Here is a 21730-nt window from a genome sequence, read left to right as displayed (position 1 = left end):
GTGGTCTTGGCATGCTGTTTTCGTAACCGTAAGTTCAATGTCCTGACCTAAATTGCAGAGGCGTGATGGTCAACTTGAACAGTGGTCAATTGACGTCATAAAGCCCTGCACGAAATTGGAGGGAATGGTCGCTATTGGCGCGAATGATCTTCTGTGGGGGAATTTTGGAATCAGCACTGAATGCTGATTCGCGACTTTTTGATGGTAGTGAGGAATTGCATGACGTTGGCTTCGCTGTTGCGTTGAGCGGGCGCATGGTATTCGGGATCTGTTCTTCATCGGAATCAGACGGTTTTGCGACTTAGTCACACTTTTTCTGAATCGTTCGGTCATAGTCCAGTTTCATTCTGCGACTTAAGACCCAGATTCTTACTCTGCGTTTCCGCACCTGTACCGACAAGGCGAGTTTAGGCGGCTCTGCTGTCTCTTCCTGGAGATGCATCCTCGTGGATCCAGGAGTTTCTCTGTTTTGGCCACGTGAGGAGAACTTAGGATTCTCAGACATCATTCGAGGCCACGGATTGAAACAGAGTTGCTGCAAAGCAGGATTCGGCGCCTACATCCTCAGAACGCTGCCTACCGACGACGTGTTGCAGGTTTCACAACTGGTCAAGTATTTTGAGGCTCCGGCATAGGACCTATCATTTTTATACTGAAGTCCTCAGCAGCACGCGCGCTCGCTTTGGTTCAAGTCCACTTTGTTTGTTCCTCAATATGCTCCCATTTGAACTCTCACCACTAATTGCGATACTGCAGTATATTTGGCGGAGTAATATTTGATTCATTATGACCTCCAGCCAATATCAGTCTATTGCATCACAGAGAGTAGGAGCCCCTTGCTCTCGAGCCAACTCATATTCTCATAATAGTTCAGTATAGCCTATCCTTTAGCCTACCGTTGTATCGACAATCATGTACCTTTGTGTTCTTATTTATAATAAATCTCATTTTAATATTTATTCGCATATCATTTCCTAGATAGATGCAGAATCCCATTTCCTGTCGGCCGGCTAGTGTGGCCGTGCGGTTCTAGGCGCTACAGTCTGGAACCGCGTGACCGCTACGGTCGCAGGTTCGAATACTGCCTCGGGCGTGGATGTGTGCGATGTCCTTAGGTTAGTTAGGTTTAAGTAGTTTTGAACCATTTTTTGTCGTTTATTATGTTAAAATTCCCTCCTTTTTAGTGAGTAGATTACGATTTTTAATAAATTATTGTGAGTGTGCACTCATTTTACCAACTAGCAGGGTCCACCATCAGTTCCTTTCGTTACCATTCTGCACATAATTAATTAATTGGTAAATAAGGAGCGGGTCGAGTGCATGTATAGTTCTCATGCATAATTCGCCAGAATTAAAGAGGTGCAAACTCTTCTCCACCCCAGCACCTCGCATAATGATCAGTCGATTCCTACTGCCAAGAGGGGAGGTGTGTGGGACCTTACTGTGGTCAGTGTCGTGTCACGTTTCCTACAATTCTCTACCGCTACGTGTAAAATGTTATTACGTGTAAAGTGCCCAGGACGTGAAAGGCAGTGTCTTAAGAGCGGTGATACAGGAGGTACCTGCTGACAGGAAGCAGTTTATGTTTCCTCGTCTGTCGTGAGTTAATGCTGGAGCGTCCCACGTCCGTAATGAGGCTGCCTGACGCTCAGAACGTAAATACTACTAGCAGGAGGCAATTTGGCGTGCGTTACCTCCCGTAAATGTGAGTGCTCCACACTCGGAAATAACCTCCTTTCACACAGTCACACGACTGCAGCCTACAAATTGTGAACTATTACAATACCCGCAGCTTTTTCTCACGGTTATGATTTGGCGTGCACTGTTCTGCTCTAAGTCTGCAGGCACTGATGGTTATCTAAAATGCGACATCAGTGCAGATGTACGCGTGTAACATAGCTCATTGCTGCTACTCTAGTGAGCAAAAGTCCAGTTCCAATTACTTGATCGTAACGCTGCGAAATGTAAAAATTTCTATATGCCTATGTTCGCGGTTTCGACAGTGTTGATTGGAATACTCTCTTTCAAATTCTAAAGGTTACAGGGGTAAAATACAGGGAGCGAAAGGCTATTTACAATTTGTACAGAAACCATATGGCACTTATAAGAGTCGAGGGACACGAAAGGGAAGCAGTGGTTGGGAAGGGAGTGAGACATGGTTTTAGTCTCTCCCCAATGTTATTCAATCTGTATATTGAGCAAGCACTAAAGGAAACAAAAGAAAATTTCGGACTAGGTATTAAAATCCATGGAGAAGAAATAAAAACTTTGAGTTTTGCCGATGGCATTGTAATTCTGTCAGAGACAGCAAAGGACTTGGAAGAGCAGTTGAACGGAATGGACATTGTCTTGAAAGGAGGATATAAGATGAACATCAACAAAAGCAAAACGAGGATAATGGAATGTAGTCTAATTAAGTCGAGTGGCGCTGAGGGAATTAGACTAGGAAATGAGACACTTAAAGTAGTAAAGGAGTTTTGCTATTTGATGGCCGAAGTAGAGAGGATGTAAAATGTAAACTGGCAATGGCAAGGAAAGCATTCCTGAAGAAGAGAAATTTGTTAACATCGAGTATAGATTTAAGTGTCAGGAAGTCGTTTCTGAAAGTATTTGTATGGAGCGTAGCCATGTATGGAAGTGAATCATGGACGATAAATAGTTTGGACAAGAAGAGAATAGAAGCTTTTGAAATGTGGTGCTACAGAAGAATGCTGAAGATTAGATGGGTAAATCACATAACTAATGAGGAGGTATTGAACAGAATTGGGGAGGAGTTTGTGGCACAGCTTGACGAGAAGAAGGGACCGTTTCCTAGGACATGTTCTGAGGCATCAAGGGATCACCAATTTAGCATTGGAGGGCAGCATGGAGGGTAAAAATCGTAGAGGGAGACCAAGAGATGAATACACTAAGCAGATTCAGAAGGATGTAGGTTGCAGTAGCTACTGGGAGATGAAGAAGCTTGCACAGGATAGAGTAGCATGGAGAGCTGCATCAAACCAGTCTCAGGACTGAAGACCACAACAACAATGTTCGCGGTATATCCAACGGGAGCGGCAATCAAATTGGCGATTTTGAAACCTTCATCAGTTATACAAACTTATTGACGGCGGTATAAAAGAAATACGATATGAACGTATAATGACTGTAATTTAAAATGTCCATCTCTTGAAAATGACATCACGGATGTCGCCGCCATTTTGCTTCACATTTAATTCGAGCCTTTTGCGGAAGTTACATACAGTATCACATCTTGCAGGACTGGCACTGGAGTCCGATTAATTTTCTCTCGAATTTGATCCTTCAGTTCCTGGATGGTGTGTGGTGGGTCACGCCTCTGGATCTGAGATTTCAAATGTCCCCAAAGGAAGAAGTTACACGCTGGAAGGGTACTGGATCTTGGAAGCTAGGGACGAGGAAAGGTGTTCTGTAGCGTGCTGATGGAATGACGCGAGGTATGGCATGTGACGCCGTCTCGTTCGAAAAGTGTTTGCAGTTAGAGGAGGATCAGTAGGCTGTCGCCCTAGGAAACTGTTCCCAGTACCAGCATTGCCACGAACGCCTTAGAAAAAGAAAGTCCTGTGATTCCAAATGGTGACTGATACGGTGCACAACACTACTTCTTTGGGACTTTGAAGCGTCTCGTCATGAAGCATTTCAGGATTTTCACATGGCCAGCACCTAAAGTTTCGCTTGTTAACAAAGCCTGAGAGATAAAAGTTGGCCTCATCGCTCATGATCAGATTGTTGCACAGGCCTCGGTAATTTTTCACGGGTTCTAAAAATTCCCGGCAAAAGCGTTTACTAGAGGGCCGCCTGCATTCAGATTTTGCACTGTCTCAATTTTAAATGTTTGGTATTGAAGTTCCTTGTGTAACATTCGCCGTACACTGCGATCCTACATATCAAATTGCACTGTCTCAATTTTAAATGTTTGGTATTGAAGTTCCCTGTGTAACATTCGCCGTACACTGCGATCCTACATATCAAATTGCAGCGCACGCTTGCGTGCAGAACGCCCGGGACTTGCTGAAGGCTCTTGCAAAGTTCTCCGGTGTGCAAAAACGTTTTGCACTTCCACCCCACTTCCTCAAAGTTCTGTACCCACTGTTTAACAGCATGTGCAGACGGGAGAGATTATAAGAGCACGAAATACACTGACGCAAAAAATTTCATCAACAAAAAATGATTAATATGAAGCAATGAAATTTCAGAAATATGATTGTCTAGGTAACATATTTAAGATCACTGCAAGATCACAGGATAACATAAGCGCGAGACAAGCCATTGCAAATGTGAAGTGCTCGTTCATTAACAATCGGTGTAACTGCCACAATGGCGCATGCAAACATGCATGTATTTTGTTGTACACGTGCAGGGTGTAAGTTTGTGGATGGAGTTTCATGACTGTTGCACTTGGTCGGCAATACAGGGATGGTTAATGGAAATGGAAATGGAAATGCCGTTTGGCTAGGGCCTCCCATCGGGTAGACCGTTCGCCTGGTGCAAGTCTTCAGAGCTGACCCCACTTCGGCGACTTGCGTGTCGATGGGGAAGAAATAATGATAAGGACAATACAACACCCAGTCCCTGAGCGAAGAAAATCTCCGACCCAGCCGGGAATCGAAACCGGGCCGTTAGGTATGACATTCCGTCGCGCTGACCACTCAGCTACCAGAGGCAGGGACCGTTAATGCTGTGTGTGGATGACGCTGGAGTCGTCTTCCGATGGTGTCCCATTTGTGCTCGATTGGAGACAAATCTGGTGATCGAGCAGGACAAGACAACATGTCGACACTCTGTAGAGCATATTGGGTTATTAGAGCGGTGTGTGGGCGAGGGGTATCCTGTTGGGAAACACTCCCTGGAACGATGTTTATGAAAGACAGAACAACAGGTCGAATCACCGGACTGACGGACAAAACTGCAGTCAGTGTGCGTGGGTAACTACAAGAGTGCTCCTGTTGTAATACGAAATCGCATCAAACGCCATAGCTCTACGTGTAGGTCCGTTGTGTGTAGAACACAGGCAGATTAGATGCAGGCCCTCAACTGCCTCCTTCTAATCAGTACGCGACCATCACACAGAAAACACGACAGACCTCCACCCTGCGCTCCATTGAGCTTTCCCTTGACACCACTGATACCGCAAATGGTGGAGCTTTGGGGTCAGTGGAATGCACGTTTCAGGGCGATTGTCTCGGAGCTATCCAGTAACCGATCTGTAACAGTCATGTTGTGCCAACTGGTGCTCACTTTGCTGATGCAGATGCAGTACGATGCAACAGAGCAAAAGCCGAACACGATTGTTCTTCGTCTCAGTAGTGCCACGTGGCCGTCAGGAGCCCGTTCCTCTTGCGACAGAACGTTCTCGTGACCACCGCTGACTGCAATCAAATGATTCAAATGGCTCTGAGCACTATGGGACTTAACTTCTGAGTTCATCAGTCCCCTAGAACTACTTAAACCTAACTAACCTAAGGACATCGCACACATCCATGCCCGAGGCAAGATTCGAACCTGCGACCGTAGCGGTCGCGCGGTTCCAGACTGAAGCGCCTAGAACCGCTCGGCCACAACGGCCGGCTGCCAGCAATCGTGTACAGTGGCTATACTCCTGCCAAGTCTTCCTGCAATATCGCAGGAAAAAAAAATACAGTTTATCGTAGCCCTGTTACACGACCTCGTTCAAGCTCAATGAGGTGTTGATAATGGCGTCTTTGGCATCTTAAAGGAATTATTGACTAATGTCAACTCTCCACGCACAATCTTAAAGGTAAATAACACTCACGACCGTTACAGAGTGTATTTGAAGCAAACCTGATTTACATCCTCATTGTGGCTACTCTTATGCGAGCGGTGCGAAATTTGAATAGATATAATCTTTCAGATGCAGAAACATGCCTACCAACCTATGTCCCACAACTCCTTCTTGGTGTTTCTATTTTTTGTTTCGTCAGTGTACATGCGACACGGAAAAGTAACTGTCGTTTTTGTAAACCGTCTTCGCGGCGACAGTGCGTTGTTCGCCGGTCCACGACGCCACCTCGACTCAACATCGATTTCAGGGTCATTGGCAAAGGTTTGTTGTCCACTCCCGTTCCCTGATGCCCGACATAGCAGGCTATTCCCAGGATAGTCAAATCGCCCATTTCAGTGCCGCATCTGTTGTTATGGTGGCAACATACGAGGTGCGACAAAGTAATGAGACTGACGTGGAAAAAAAATGTTTCTTACCGTTTCAGTCAAGTTTAGTGTTGTCTGCTTCAAAGTAGTTCCCTTCTGATTTCGCACACTTTTTCCAGCACTTCTGCCACTGATGGTAACATTTCTGGAACTCATCTTTTGTAATATCCTCCAAGACCCTCGTCACAGCTTTCTGGACATCTTGTGTTGTTTGAACATGGTGTCCCTTGACCGATGTTTTGACTCTTGGAAACAGGAAAACCTCGCATGGAGCGATATCTGATGATTAAGGTGGCTGTGGTAGTACTGAAATTTATTTTGAGGTTAAAAATTGCCGTACTGACACAGCAATATGGGGACCATTTTTGCAAAAATCTTTCTCATACCAGGATCTTCAGTTGTTATTAGACGAACCGTTTGTCGATTGATGCTCAGTTCTGCTGCATCACTGATAATCTTCGATCAGCTCGTACGAGTTCACGCACCCTGGCCAAGATGACATCCGTCCGCGACGTTGATGGTCGTCCACTGCGGTCTTCATCTTTAACACTTGTTCTGCTTTCACTAAACATTTTATGCCAACGAATAACTTGAGCTCTTGACGTAACCTCCTCTCCAAAAGCCTTCTGAAGCTTACCATAAGTTGTCGTCGTGTTTTCACCCAATTTGACGCAAAAGGAAATGGCATACCTTTGCGCAATATTTTGCGGTTCCATTTCCGTGACGAGAGTTACAAACACGTGTTCACGTATTACAGTACATCTCACGACTGAGCAGTTGCATCGATGTGCCGCTTGGTCTAGAAGCAGTTTATAGACCAAGGTCAAAGTTATTGTGTCTACGCAAGCCTGCAGGGTTGCCACATCTTGTAAAGAAAATCAGTCTCATTACTTCATTTTTGCACCTCGTAATTGTGGCAGCCATATTCTACAAATTTACCCAAAAACATTTCAAGACAACTAAGTCGTCTTTCTTTCAAGGATCCCCGTTTAATTTCCCGAGCGTTTCAGTAACACTATAGTATAGACTATATCGAACTGTTGTAGCTCGTCTCTGGCTTCCTTTGATGTCTGTTGTCTCCTATCGCGCCAGTTCTGTGCTCTCGTTTGCTGTTGTGGTGCTGAGCTGTTTCAAGGAAATTGTCTCTCGAATTGGTCCTGCACCTGCATACATATCTTCTGCGTCGCTCTGACCACACTTTTTCAGAGCAGTGGATGCAGCTATATAGTGACACGACACATCATTATAAGGTGGCTATGGTCCACACAATATGGAAAACATTATTTTGTCTTTTTGTAATTGCTCCTCCTTATATTCGACGAGAAATAGTAAGCAGAAAGGAAAACTCCGAAGCAGTAACACCTAATGGTCATATTTTGTCTGATTACCAGCCAGCACGAACAAGTTCAGGTTTGGAAACTAGACGATTCATGACAGGATCGCTAAAGTTGATACTGAGACAACTGAGAGCAGATGATGCATGATAACTTTTCCGCGAGGACTATAGCAGGTTGAATAATTATTTCTGCCTACCTCGGGCGGCCTTGCTAAGCACTGCAATATAAATTTTAGGGCTTTGGAAGAAACCTCGAGTAACGGCTCACACACTCTGAGTGACATGTCCTGACACAGGCCACATGCGATTTCATCTTATATACACTCCTGGAAATGGAAAAAAGAACACATTGACACCGGTGTGTCAGACCCACCATACTTGCTCCGGACACTGCGAGAGGGCTGTACAAGCAATGATCACACGCACGGCACAGCGGACACACCAGGAACCGCGGTGTTGGCCGTCGAATGGCGCTAGCTGCGCAGCATTTGTGCACCGCCGCCGTCAGTGTCAGCCAGTTTGCCGTGGCATACGGAGCTCCATCGCAGTTTTTAGCACTGGTAGCATGCCGCGACAGCGTGGACGTGAACCGTATGTGCAGTTGACGGGCTTTGAGCGAGGACGTATAGTGGGCATGCGGGAGGCCGGGTGGACGTACCGCCGAATTGCTCAACACGTGGGGCGTGAGGTCTCCACAGTACATCGATGTTGTCGCCAGTGGTCGGCGGAAGGTGCACGTGCCCGTCGACCTGGGACCGGACCGCAGTGACGCACGGATGCACGCCAAGACCGTAGGATCCTACGCAGTGCCGTAGAGGACCGCACCGCCACTTCCCAGCAAATTAGGGTCACTGTTACTTCTGGGGTATCGGCGAGGACCATTCGCAACCGTCTCCATGAAGCTGGGCTACGGTCCCGCACACCGTTAGGCCGTCTTCCGCTCACGCCCCAACATCGTGCAGCCCGCCTCCAGTGTTGTCGCGACAGGCGTGAATGGAGGGACGAATGGAGACGTGTCGTCTTCAGCGATGAGAGTCGCTTCTGCCTTCGTGCCAATGATGGTCGTATGCGTGTTTGGCGCCGTGCAGGTGAGCGCCACAATCAGGACTGCATACGACCGAGGCACACAGGGCCAACACCCGGCATCATGGTGTGGGGAGCGATCTCCTACACTGGCCGTACACCTCTGGTGATCGTCGAGGGGACACTGAATAGTGTACGATACATCCAAACCGTCATCGAACCCATCGTTCTACCATTCCTAGACCGGCAAGGGAACTTGCTGTTCCAACAGGACAATGCACGTCCGCATGTATCCCGTGCCACCCAACGTGCTCTAGAAGGTGTAAGTCAACTACCCTGGCCAGCAAGATCTCCGGATCTGTCCCCCATTGAGCATGTTTGGGACTGGATGAAGCGTCGTCTCACGCGGTCTGCACGTCCAGCATGAACGCTGGTCCAACTGAGGCGCCAGGTGGAAATGGCATGGCAAGCCGTTCCACAGGACTACATCCAGCATCTCTACGATTGTCTCCATGGGAGAATAGCAGCCTGCATTGCTGCGAAAGGTGGATATACACTGTACTAGTGCCGACATTGTGCATGCTCTGTTGCCTGTGTCTATGTGCCTGTGGTTCTGTCAGTGTGATCATGTGATGTATCTGACCCCAGGAATGTGTCAATAAAGTTTCCCCTTCGTGGGACAATGAATTCACTGTGTTCTTATTTCAATTTCCAGGAGTGTATATGTCCAACTGGATAATAATTTCTGCTTTGCTCAAAGTCAATATAACTACGTTTTGCGTTGAAATATTTAGGCTATGTCAGCCATATCGTTATGGAAGAAACACACGTGTACATTATTTGAATGTAAAGACATTTTAAATGCCTTGCCACCTAGTTCATTATTTGCAGTCTACATTGTGTAAAATTATTAGTGACAACATTCATTATATATATATATATATATATATATATATATATATATATATATATATATATATATGTGTGTGTGTGTGTGTGTGTGTGTGTGTGTGTGTGTGTGTGTTTATGTGAAGCGTAAATGTACGTAAATCAATGAAAAAAATCATACCAGGGCAAAATACAAAACTACTAGAATTTCAAGCAAATTAGCACACTAACGAAAATGGATAATCGGTGAAACTTAGGTGTGTCCATTTCTGGCTGGTAGTCTTCTAATTTGTTTGTTTGGTGCATCTGTAAACTATTTTCCTTTGTTAAACAAAATCAGCCTTTCCAGACCCCAACTGCACAAAATCGGCATGGCCCCTTTTGCAACAGGCACCTTAAGGCCGCCCATTTGGTTCGAATTCTGCTATATGTACTTTAGTGAACGATTTTGAGTAACCCACGTTTATCCAAATAGAACAGAGCTCATTTGTCACTTGAAGTAGGCAGTGAATTCATCGTCGGCAAAAATTTAATTCTGGAGGCCACTACGTCGTCCTGTTCAAGTTAAAATTTTCTACAGTCATTTTGACGCTTGTAGTTAAATCCTATATCGCTTAATATGCGTATCATAGATCCAGCGGATCCAGTAAAATTTACGTTTTCAATTAACTTTTTTGTCAGTTTTTCTGATATTGTGAAGTCGCCGTTGTCGTAAAATTCATAGACTGTCCACCTGAGAACGTTTAGTTTGGTTAAGACTTTAGTTACTCAATATTTTTCCTTGGAGAACTGAACGTTTGAGATTTTCCTCCACGACACACGCACCGGATAGTTCTTAAAAAACATCCTGTAGAGCACAAACATCCTGTAGAGTAGCGATGTTTTATTCTTACAACGGTTCTTTTTCTCGGTAACATATCATTCATTGCATTTCTTGATACCATCGCTATTTCTTGATACCAGCGCTACCTTCTGCAAATCTTTCTTAATGTGCCTGAATGTCAATCCTAACACTTCGCCACCACTATCTACAATATGCTTTAAATATTTGTAGACTCTGTGGTTTATGGATTTGCTTTGCCGCCGGAAGTGAGTTGCCTTTTCCTGTCGCATTCTTCCTGCTGTCAAAGTACGTCTTGCAGGAGTTGTTTGGAATCCGACTCACATAGGCACAGGGCAAATCTCTCTTTCTCCTGCTTTTCCGCTTCCCAGTTACACAAACACTACGAATCAATAAATACGTAGGTTGGAACTTAAATAGTGGCAACACTGCTGTGGAGACACTATGCAACGGGATCTGCTATTGTCGCTGATAGCACACCATGTTATCTACCTCACCTCCGAGCAAGTGGACTCGCCCGTCCCACGTCAGCGGCGTGCGCACAATGGAGGGAAACACGGTCACCTGCGAGCGAGCTGTCCAACGTAACGGTGTCACTATGTTTTCGAAACAGGAACAACGGAGTTGGATCAAGATTGAATGTGCCAGAGGTCCTACAGCACGACAGTGTAATCACGGTCTTCATGAGGCGTACGGGGAATCGGCATAGCCGTACAGAACAGTGGCACGTTGCGTAAATGCCTTCAACGAAGGTCGGCAAACTGTGGCAGACATGCATCAGGCACGTCGTCTCAGCGTCTCTGAAGGAGTAGTGCACGCTGTTGCCGCGTTAGTAGCCAGTGATCGACGCCATACGATTCGTGAGCTCCCCCACGAAACCGGATTAGCGCATACGACTGTGCTCAGCATCCTGAAGGAACGCCTTGGCATGCGATAAATTGCATCACAGTGGGTTCCGCATGACTTGACGGAAATGCAGAAATGGATGAGTTACGATGCTGCTCAGACGCACTTGGAACGCTATGAGAGCGAAGGAGAGGCTTTCTTACGCCGTATCGTAGCACTGGATGACACATGGGCCACATCATACGAGCCAAAACTGCAATGCCAATCCAACGAATGGCGTCATTATGGGTCGCCGCGAAAGTCGAAAGTGCGCCAGTGCCCCAGTATGGTGAAAGTTATGGTGATTCTCGTGTACGACTGTGATGTTAACCTAACGCATTACGTTCCTCCACGGCACACCGTCAATCCACAGTATTACTGTTCGTTTTTGGAGCATCACGGCGACACTTTCTGCGCAACCCACCCATCACTTTGCACGAAAATGCCTGGGCGCATACAACGCACGCAGTGGCTGCTCTGTTCGGTCGGTAGACTAGGAAGTGCTGCACCATCCACCATACTCCCCGGACTTAAGTCCTTGTGACTCTGATTTGATTCCGAAGATGAAGGAACCACTTCGTGGCATTCGCTTCAGAACTGTTCCAGAGATACGACAGGCAGTAGACTGCTCCATTCGCACTATCGACAGATCAGGCTCTGCTAACGGTACACTACGCCTTCCACAACGCTGGTAACGGGTGCTACACAACGTTGGTGACTACTTTGAAGGATAGTAACAGGTGCAAACATTTAACTTTTTTGTATCGGTTGTGAATAAATAGCTGCCACTATTTAAGTTCCAACCCTCGTAAATTGTACAATTAATACGACAAGTTACACTTTTTTTACTTTGAGTCAAACTGCCGAAAATAATAACTCAATAAGGAGATGAACAGCAACAAAAGCAAAACGAGGATAGTGGAATGTAGTCGAATTAAATCAGGTGATGCTGCGGGAATTAGATTAGGAAATGAGACACTTAAAGTAGTAAATGAGTTTTGATGTTTGGGGAGCAAAATAACTGAAGATGGTCGAAGTAGGGAGGATATAAAATGTAGACTGGCAATGTGAAGGAAAGCGTTTCTGAAGAAGGGAAAGTTGTTAACATCGAGAATAGATTTAAATGTCAGGAAGTCGTTTCTGAAAGTATTTGTATGGAGTGCAGCCATGTATGGAAGTGAAACATGGACGATAAACAGTTTGGACAAGAAGAGAATAGAAGCTTTCAAAATGTGGTGCTACAGAAGAATGCTGAAGAGTAGATGGGTAGATCACATAACTAATGAGGAGGTATTGAATAGAATTGGAGAGAAGAGAAATTTGTGGCAGAACTTGACTAGAAGAAGGGATCAGTTGGTAGGACATGTTCTGAGGCATCAAGGGATCACCAATTTAGTATTGGAGGGCAGCGTAGAGGGATGCCAAGAGATGAATACATTAAACAGATTCAGAAGGACGTAGGTTCAAAAAATGGTTCCAATGGCTCTGAGCACTATGGGACTCAACATCTGAGGTCATAAGTCCCCTAGAACTTAGAACTACTTAAACCGAACTAACCTAAGGACATCACACACATCCATGCCCGAGGCAGGATTCGAACCTGTGACCGTAGCGGTCACGCGGTTCCAGGCTGTAGCGCCTAGAACCGCTCGGCCACCCCGGCCGGCAGGACGTAGGTTGCAGTAGGTACTGGGAGATGAAGAAGCTTGCACAGGATAGAGCAGCATGGAGAGATGCATCAAACCAGTCTCTGGACTGAAGACCACACAACAACAACAAGGAATGGAAAATAAGAACTCCGTGAAAATATTCACACCGTATGGCTACTGACACTCGACCTATGCAAGTAAGGACGCTCAGCGTTGCCATTTTTCGAATTTTAGAGAGAGCGCGTTACGCTAGACTAGAGACATGTGTGGCGTCAGCGCGGTTGCTGTCACTCACTATTACGCCTGGGCAGAGCTATACTTGTATAGAAGTTTGTTCTTGTGAATTGGGCAATGAGAGTAATGGAACTGCGGCATGTTTTTACAGAAGACGATCCTGGACAGCATCCACGGCGACGACCCTTCTTTCTCGGGGGACGGCTACAGCAGCCTGGCCATCATCTACGCCGTGCTGTCGTTGTCCAACTGGTTAACGCCGTCCATCATCAGCGTTACGGGGCCCAGGTTCGCCATGGATGTGGGCGCCCTCACCTACGGGTTGGTAGCTCTCTCTCTCTCTCTCTCTCTCTCTCTCTCTCTCTCTCTCTCTGTGTGTGTGTGTGTGTGTGTGTGTGTGTGTGTGTGTGTGTGTGTGTGTGTGTATGTGTGTGTGTGCTTCTTTCCTGTGGAAGATATGTTAGCAGCAACTACTTGTCATCCAGAGCAGGAGAAATGTTGGGTTGTTGGGTTGTTTTGGGGGGAGGAGACCAGACAGCGAGGTCACCGGTCTCATCGGATTAGGGAAGGAAGTCGGCCGTGCCCTTTCAAAGGAACCATCCCAGCATTTGCCTGGAGCGACTTAGGGAAAACACGGAAAACCCAAATACGGATGGCCGGACGCGGGATTGAACCGTCGTCCTCCCGAATGCGAGTCCAGTGTGCTAGCCACTGCGCCACCTCGCTCGCTCAGGAGAAAGGCCTCTCTAAGACTTTACAATGCGTCAATGTGTTATTGTCTTCAGCTGTAGGAACGAGATGGGCCGTGCTGTTCAATTTTGAGAATCAGTTCACTGGCGGCCGATCTTTTTTCGAGTACGTCCATTTTTACTCATTCACCGTTTCTTTTTTATCTAATTGCGTAATGCTGTATAGGTTTTAAAAAGTGAAAATGGAATATTACCAGTACTGTATCCAGTAACAGTAGCCTAGTGTCATGTGTGTTAGGAGGGAGGCAAGGCAATTAATGTTAGTTTCTAGGCGAATGGCGAAATAGTTTTGAGATTTTCCGACAAATGGCTCTGGGAACACATGCTACTGTCACTATCACTATATCCATTACATGTTCCGCCTTAGTTCAGACTGATACTTAACTGGTACTCGACTATGGACTGGTTTTGTCTTTTGTGACTTGGTACGACGCGAGTCCTCTTTCGTTTGTTGTTCGTTGGGAACTGTGGACGGATGAGCAGCTGCGCCCCTCCCCCCCCCTCCCCCCGCTCCATAAAATTTGAAACGAGATTCGTCCGGTCCGACCAGGCAACGTGTTTCCAGTCATAATCAGTCCACTGTCGGTGTTGACGAGCCCATGCGAGGCGTAAAGCTTTGTGTCGTGCAGTCGCCAAGGATACACGAGTGGGCCTTCAACTCCGAAAGCCCATATCGACGCTGTTTCGTTGAAACACCTGTTGATGGCCCAGCACTGAAAACTGCAGCAATTTGAGGAAAGGTTGAACTTCTGTCACGTTGAACGATTCTCTTCAGTCGTCGTTGGACCCGCTCTTGTAGGATCTTTTTCCAGCCACAGCGATGTCGGAGATTTGATGTTTTACCGTATTTCTGATTTTCACGGTACACTCGTGAAATGGTCGTACGGGAAAATCCCCGCTTCATCGCTACCTCGGAGATGCTGTGTTCCATCCTCGTGGGCAGACTGCAACACTACGTTCTAACTCAGTTAAGACTTGATAACCTGCTATTGTAGCAGCAGTAACCGATCTAACAACTGCACCAGACACTTGTTGTTTTATATAGGCGTTGCCGATCGCAGCGCCGTATTCTGTCTGTTTACATGTGTCTGTATTTGAATACATATGCCTATACCAGTTTTTTTGGCGTCTCCCACGCGACCCCGTGGCCAGGAAAACCCATAGATGAGGCTTCCGCCACCAACCTAACACCGGTAGCTTTCACACAAGGGGAGCAAACTTCTTTGCCTACCTGAAAACTACAAAGGTTGGCCATTCTGTACGACTACCACTGATTTTCTGCAGCAGACTGAACCACCGTATAGCAAAATGAAACACACCCACATTCATTCACTCACGCAAGCCAAAGAGTTCTGTATCACTGGAAAGCAAATAAAATGATGATGCAAGTGGACTACATAACTCTTTCACCAGTTCACTCAAGATCTATTGTTGCAGGTCAATAGCACAAGCGGCTCTGAGGTACTAGATATCGACCCATGCTGCAACACGCATAGTAGTAAGTGGTGTAGACTCTACGGCCGGCAACGCAGCAAGTTGATCACGCATATGGCGAATACTATGCTCGGAAACGTTACGCCACGCCTGTTCGACCGGTTTGCGTAGTTCTGTAAGAGTTGTTGGTTGAAGAGTCACACGAATCACTTCTCGTCCCATCATATCCCACCTGTGCTCGATTGAAGTCGAGTCTGGAGATCGTGCTGGCCAGGACGCTGTTGCAACTCTTGTAAAGGACGTTGAGCTTCACAGGCAATGCGTGGGCGAGCATTATCCTGTTGGAACAACAAATGTTCAAATGTGTGTGAAATCTTATGGGACTTAACTGCTAAGGTCATCAGTCCCTAAGCTTACACACTACTTAACCTAAATTATCCTAAGGACAAACACACACCCATGCCCGAGGGAGGACTTGAACCTCTGCCGGGACCAGCTGGAATAACACATCACCTTCCCGTTGCAGGAACGGCAAAAGAATTGTCCCGACAACATTCTGCATGTATCAAACGCTGGTTAGCATCACCTCCAGATACATCAAAGGTGAATTAGAGCAAAAGAATTGTCCCGACAACATTCTGCATGTATCGAACGCTGGTTAGCATCACCTCCAGATACACCAAAGGTGAATTAGAGTTGTAGCTTGTCGCACCTCAGACCTTAAGACCTCGGGAGGGGCCAGTGTGTCTTGGACGAATGCACTATACGAGACAGCGCTCACCAGGTCTACATCGTACGCCCAAACGACTAAGACTTGCGTGCAGGCAGAATCTGCTTTCATCGATGAAGAACACGACGTGCCATTCCATATTGCTGTTGGTCCTCTAACGACGCCAGTTGAGTCGCGCACGTCGATGCTGTAACGTGAGTGGAAGAAGAGCTACAGGTGCTGTGTCGTCCGAACAAGGCACAGCCAGGGCAAGAGCCCCACAGGCGCAAAGAGCTTGTGCCAGTGCCATAGAAACCCGCCACTTGCGCGAGTTCCACCAGCGCCAAGGGCGGCGTTGAGGCTGAAGATATCGGCTTCGCCTCGGCCAACTGCCTGCCGAGTACAATTCGTCAATTACAGGACGACAACGGACAGAAACCTGCGCGGAAGGTGGAAGAGCAGCTCTCGCCCACTTGGGCACAGATTATCGTCCAGCGCTGACTTAGACAGGGAATGTCGTTAGTGAACTCTTAGAAGTGGACAGACAGTTGCTGTAAATAGCATTTGCTGTGTACTGTTTACCTACGATTATTTACACTTAGCCAATGACGGCCTTTTTGTGTTATATTACACGCAGTGTTGCAGACTTCATAATTCGACAAGTCACAAAGATAAGTAAACCATTTTGATTCAATTGTGCAACTTTGTTACTAATTTATTGAAGTGTTGTAGACCCTTCGTTCTACTATCCTGTTACCTGACCATGGGGCATAGCTGTGCGATATGGCAGGGAGAAATTGTCTTAGCAGTGTATTGTGCCGCGCAGAGTGGCCGCGAGGTTTGAGGCGCCATGTCACGGATTGCGCGGCCCCTACCGCCGGAGGTTCGAGTCCTCCCTCGGGCATGGGTGCTGAAACTTCCCCTTTGTATGTAAAGAAAGACTGTGCCGGTAAATTTCTGCGTTATTTGATACTGAAACAGCTGAGTAAAACTAAAAGTACTTGACAGTTTTTTCTTTACTTATTCTGATAATCACTAAACTGACACAGAATATTTTTAGCACAACGCAATTTGACTTTCAATAATCCCTACAAAAGAATAGCACTGACTAACAATAACCTATACGCTTCATGAATCACTTACCTCACAAAAACCTTCGTTTCTCGAACTACTGCAATACAGTGAGCGTCAATACTGCCAGTTAAATAAAAGATTCTAACTACTGAATGCACTAACTACTGATAGGCATATAGTTAGCAAATGAAAGATTTTGATTGAGAACAAACAATGTATTTAGCTTAATAGTGTTCAAAAGTCATTATATATATATATATATATATATATATATATATATATATATATATATATATATATATATATATCAGTTCATGACATCCAGTCTTACAAATTTCCTTTTTCCGACGGACACACGTCCAGATTGTTCGCTCATAGTAACCTCTCAAAACTCTGGCATCTCTCTCCCCACATCCACCACTGCTGGCGGCTCACATCCAACTGCCCAACACTACAATAGCGAATAATCCAACAATGCAAACCAGCCCCAGACTGCACACAGCGCACTCAGCGATTTTCATACAGAGCGCTACGTGGCCTTACCAACACAAAAACCTAAACAGCCTACTTGCAGTGTGTGTGTGTGTGTGTGTGTGTGTTATTCTTAGGATAAGTTAGTGTAAGTAGTGTTTAAGTGTAGGCACCGATGACCTCAGCAGTTTGGTCCCTTAGGTATTCACACACATTTGATTTGAACAGTTTATTGTATCAGAAGCCATTTCACGAACTCACAATCTCGGCCTAACGTAACGAGAGTGGCAGCTCGGCCTCCACAGCAGTAGCGACGAGGCCTTTCCAAAACTGACGGCGAGGGTCTACAAAAAGAGATGTGCATGGCTGTAATCCCACTGCTAATGATCAGTTCACAACAATTTGTGTTGACAAGTCTGGGCTCAGAAGTCCTCTTATATGTGTTGTGGTAGTTGCAGGATATGCCATTGCTGCCCTCACAATACGACGATATGAATGTTCATGTGACCATTGAGACCAGTATCATTACACAATTGAAGCAAAAAAAAAAAAAAAAAAATGGTTCAAATGGCTCTGAGCACTATGCGACTTAACTTCTGAGGTCATCAGTCCCCTAGAACATAGAACTACTTAAACCTAACTAACCTAAGGACATCACACACATCCACTCCCGAGGCAGCATTCGAACCTGCGGCCGTAGCGGTCGCGCTGTTCCACACTGTAGCGCCTAGAACCGCTCGGCCACTCCGGCCGGCCAATTGAAGCAGCAGGTCCAACTTCGGGGGTAATTCTCCGAAGGCACCATCCCTCCAATGAAAGGCCACAATTTGACCCGTTCCAAACTCGCTCTGTTGGCTGTAGGAAATACGAGTGCGTCACTGTGGCATGCTTGCCTGCTTGCTTCACACGTTTGCACCACACTAGGCCTTCTGCCTGCTAGCATTCCCTATTAAATAGTAAACAAAGATGGCACTCTGGTAGCTATGCTACTACGCTATCCGTTGGCGGACGACGTTGAAAACATGATCAGTATATCTACTATCCTATAGGTGGCATACGCCGTCATCGGATCAAAATTTCCAGGTTTACTAATTTTTTTTCTGGCAGCTTAGATCAGGCAAGAAGAGAAAACAAGCTTTTCGTATCTGGCGTTACAGAAGAATGCTGAAGCTCAGTAGATATGATAACCAATGAGGCGGAACTGAATCGAACTGAGGAAAAAAGAAATACATAGCACAACCAGACTAGAAGACCACAACAGCTACAAGTTTGCCGCACATTTGTAATACTTTTCCTGATACACGATGTTCCAATAGTAGAACCGCAGGCGACTCCAGCCTTTGCTATTGACAAGGGATTCCAGATAGATTCCGTATTTCTGGATTTCCGGAAGGCATCTGACACTGTACCACACAAGCGGCTCGCATTGAAATTGCGTGCTTATGGAATATCGTCTCAGTTATCTGACTGGCTTTGCGATTTCCTCTCAGAGAGGTCACAGTTCGTAGTAACTGACGGAAAGTCATCGAGTAAAACAGAAGGGATTTCTGGCGTTCCCCAAAGTAGTGTTATAGGCCCTTTGCTGTTCCTTATCTATATAAATGATTTGGGAGACAATGTGAGCAGCCGTCTTCGGTTGTTTGCAGATGACGCTGCCGTTTATCGACTAATAAAGTCATCAGAAGATCAAAACAAACTGCAAAACGATTTAGAAAGCCGACCATGGTGGCCGAGCGGTTCTAGGCACTGCAGTCTGGAACCGCGCGACTGCTACGGTCGCAGGTTCGAATCCTGCCTCGGGGATGGATGTGTGTGATGTCGCTAGGTTAGTTAGGTTAAGTAGTTCTAAGTTCTACGGGACTGATGACTTCAGAAGTTAAGTCACATATTGCTCAGAGCCATTAGAACCATTTGATTTAGAAAAAACATCTGAATGGTGCGAAAAGTGGCAGTTGACCCTGAATAACGAAAAGTGTGAGGTCATTAATGTGAGTGCAAAAAGGAACTCAAACTTCGGTTACACGATAAATGAGTCTAATCTAAAAGCCGTAAATTCAACTAAATACCTAGGTATTACACTTACGAAAAACTTAAATTGGAAGGAACACACAGAAAATGTTGTGGGGAAGGCTAACCAAAGACTGCGTTTTGTTGGTAGGACACACTACTAATGAGACCGCCTACGCTACGCTTGTCCGTCCTATTTTAGAATACTGCTGCGCGGTGTGGGATCCTTACCAGATAGGACTGACGGAGTACGTCGAAAAAGTTCAAAGAAATATTATCGCGAAATATGGGAGAGAGTGTCACAGAAATGATACAGGATTTGGGCTGGAAATCGTTAAAAGAAAGGCGTTTTTCGTTGCAACGGAATCTTCTCACGAAATTACAATCACCAACTTTCTCCTCCGAATGCGAAAATATTTTGTTGTCGTACGGAAACATATAGGTGTTCATTCTTTCCGCGCGCTATACGAGATTGGAATAATAGAGAATTGTGAAGGCGGTTCGATGAACCCTCTGCCAGGTACTTAAATGTGATTTGCAGAGTATCCATATAGATGTAGATGTACCTAAATCTCTGCTCCATTAATCCATGCAGAGGCGTGATAGGACTCTCCTTTAACCATGTGGCCAAGTGTTCCATCTGATGTGACTGAGTAGAGCGGACACCTGGAGAGTGTATAGTTTTGTGGCTGTCACAGGCTGTTCATCGCGTCGTTCTTGGCCGAGAGCACGTGGCTGTTGTACGCTGCTTCTGCACTGGTGGGCTTCGGCGCTGCCCTCCTCTGGACGGGCCAGGGCGCCTACCTGGCCCAGAACTCCGACCCGGACACCGTCTCCAGGAACTCGGCCGTCTTCTGGGCGCTGCTGCAGTGCAGGTGGGTACACGTCTCCCAGCTTCCATATTCCTTCAGCCATATCTACATCTCTACAGTGCCATAGGGCTCAACCGACCAGTTCCATCTTCTCTACTTTGTACTAGTCCATTTTTCAATGATGCGCGCGAAAAAATACTGACGGCCGTCCTGTAAACGCTATCTGGTCAAAAGTGGCCGGTCACCCCTACGTATCACATGATATCTTGCGAACCATGGATGAAGGGTATCAGACGGATGCCATATTCCTTGACCTCCGGAAAGCGTTTGACTCGGCGCCCCTCTGCAGACTCCTAACTAAGGTACGAGCATATAGGATTGGTTCCCAAATATGTGGGTGGCTCGAAGATTTCTTAAGTAATAGAACCCAGTCCGTTGTCCTCGATGGTGAATATTCATCGGAGGTGAGGGTATCATCTGGAGTGCCCCAGGGAAGTGTGGTAGCTCCGCTGTTGTTTTCTATCTACATAAATGATCTTTTGGATAAGGTAGATAGCAATGTGCGGCTGTTTGCTGACGATGCTGTGGTGTACGGGAAGGTGTCGTCGTTGAGTGACTGTAGGAGGATATAAGATGACTTGGACAGGATTTCTGATCGGTGTAAAGAATGGCAGCTAACTCTAAATATAGATAAATGTAAATTAATGCACATGAATAGGAAAAAGAATCCTGTAATGTTTGAATACCCAAATCGTAGGGTAGCGCTTGACACAGTCACGTCGATTAAATATTTGGGCGTAACATTGCAGAGCGATATGAAGTGGGACAAGCATGTAATGGCAGTTGTGGGGAAGGCGGATAGTCGTCTTCGGTTCATTGGTAGAATTTTGGGGAGATGTGGTTCACCTGTAAAGGAGACCGCTTATAAAACACTAATACGACCTATTCTTGAGCACTGCTCGAGCGTATGGGATCCCTATCAGGTCGGATTGAGGGAGGACATAGAAGCAATTCAGAGGCGGGCTACTAGATTTGTTACTGGTAGGTTTGATCATCACGCGAGTGTTACGGAAATGCTTCAGGAACTCTGGTGGGAGTCTCTGGAGGAAAGGAGGCGTTGTTTTCGTGAATCGCTACTAAGGAAATTTAGAGAACCAGCATTTGAGGCTGACTGTAGTACAATTTTACTGCCGCCAACTTACATTTCGCGGAAAGACCACAGAGATAAGATAAGAGAGATTAGGGCTCGTACAGAGGCATATAGGCAGTCATTTTTCCCTCATTCTGTTTGGGAGTGGAACAGGGAGAGCAGATGCTAGTTGTGGTACGAGGTAACCTCCGCCACGCACCATATGGTGGATTGCGGAGTATGCATGTAGATGTAGATGTAATGCGTGAAACGCCTTGTTAAATCCGCAGGACATAACAGGTA

At 46.1% G+C, this 21730-nt stretch overlaps 1 protein-coding gene across 1 annotated transcript in view; it reads left to right on the top strand.

The window, feature by feature from the left end:
- Nucleotides 1-21730, top strand: part of LOC126278995 (UNC93-like protein MFSD11) — a 125959-nt gene that overhangs the window by 63855 nt on the left and 40374 nt on the right. The window contains exons 2-3 of the mRNA XM_049979316.1: nt 13194-13363; nt 20185-20361. Coding sequence (XP_049835273.1) covers nt 13194-13363; nt 20185-20361 — 347 coding nt within the window. The remainder of the gene's footprint in view (nt 1-13193; nt 13364-20184; nt 20362-21730) is intronic.

Source organism: Schistocerca gregaria, chromosome 6, assembly GCF_023897955.1.
Source record: "Schistocerca gregaria isolate iqSchGreg1 chromosome 6, iqSchGreg1.2, whole genome shotgun sequence".
Classification (NCBI taxonomy): Eukaryota; Metazoa; Arthropoda; class Insecta; order Orthoptera; family Acrididae; genus Schistocerca; species Schistocerca gregaria.
Note: the sequence above shows the minus strand (reverse complement) of the source record. Positions and strands in the feature narration are given on the sequence as shown.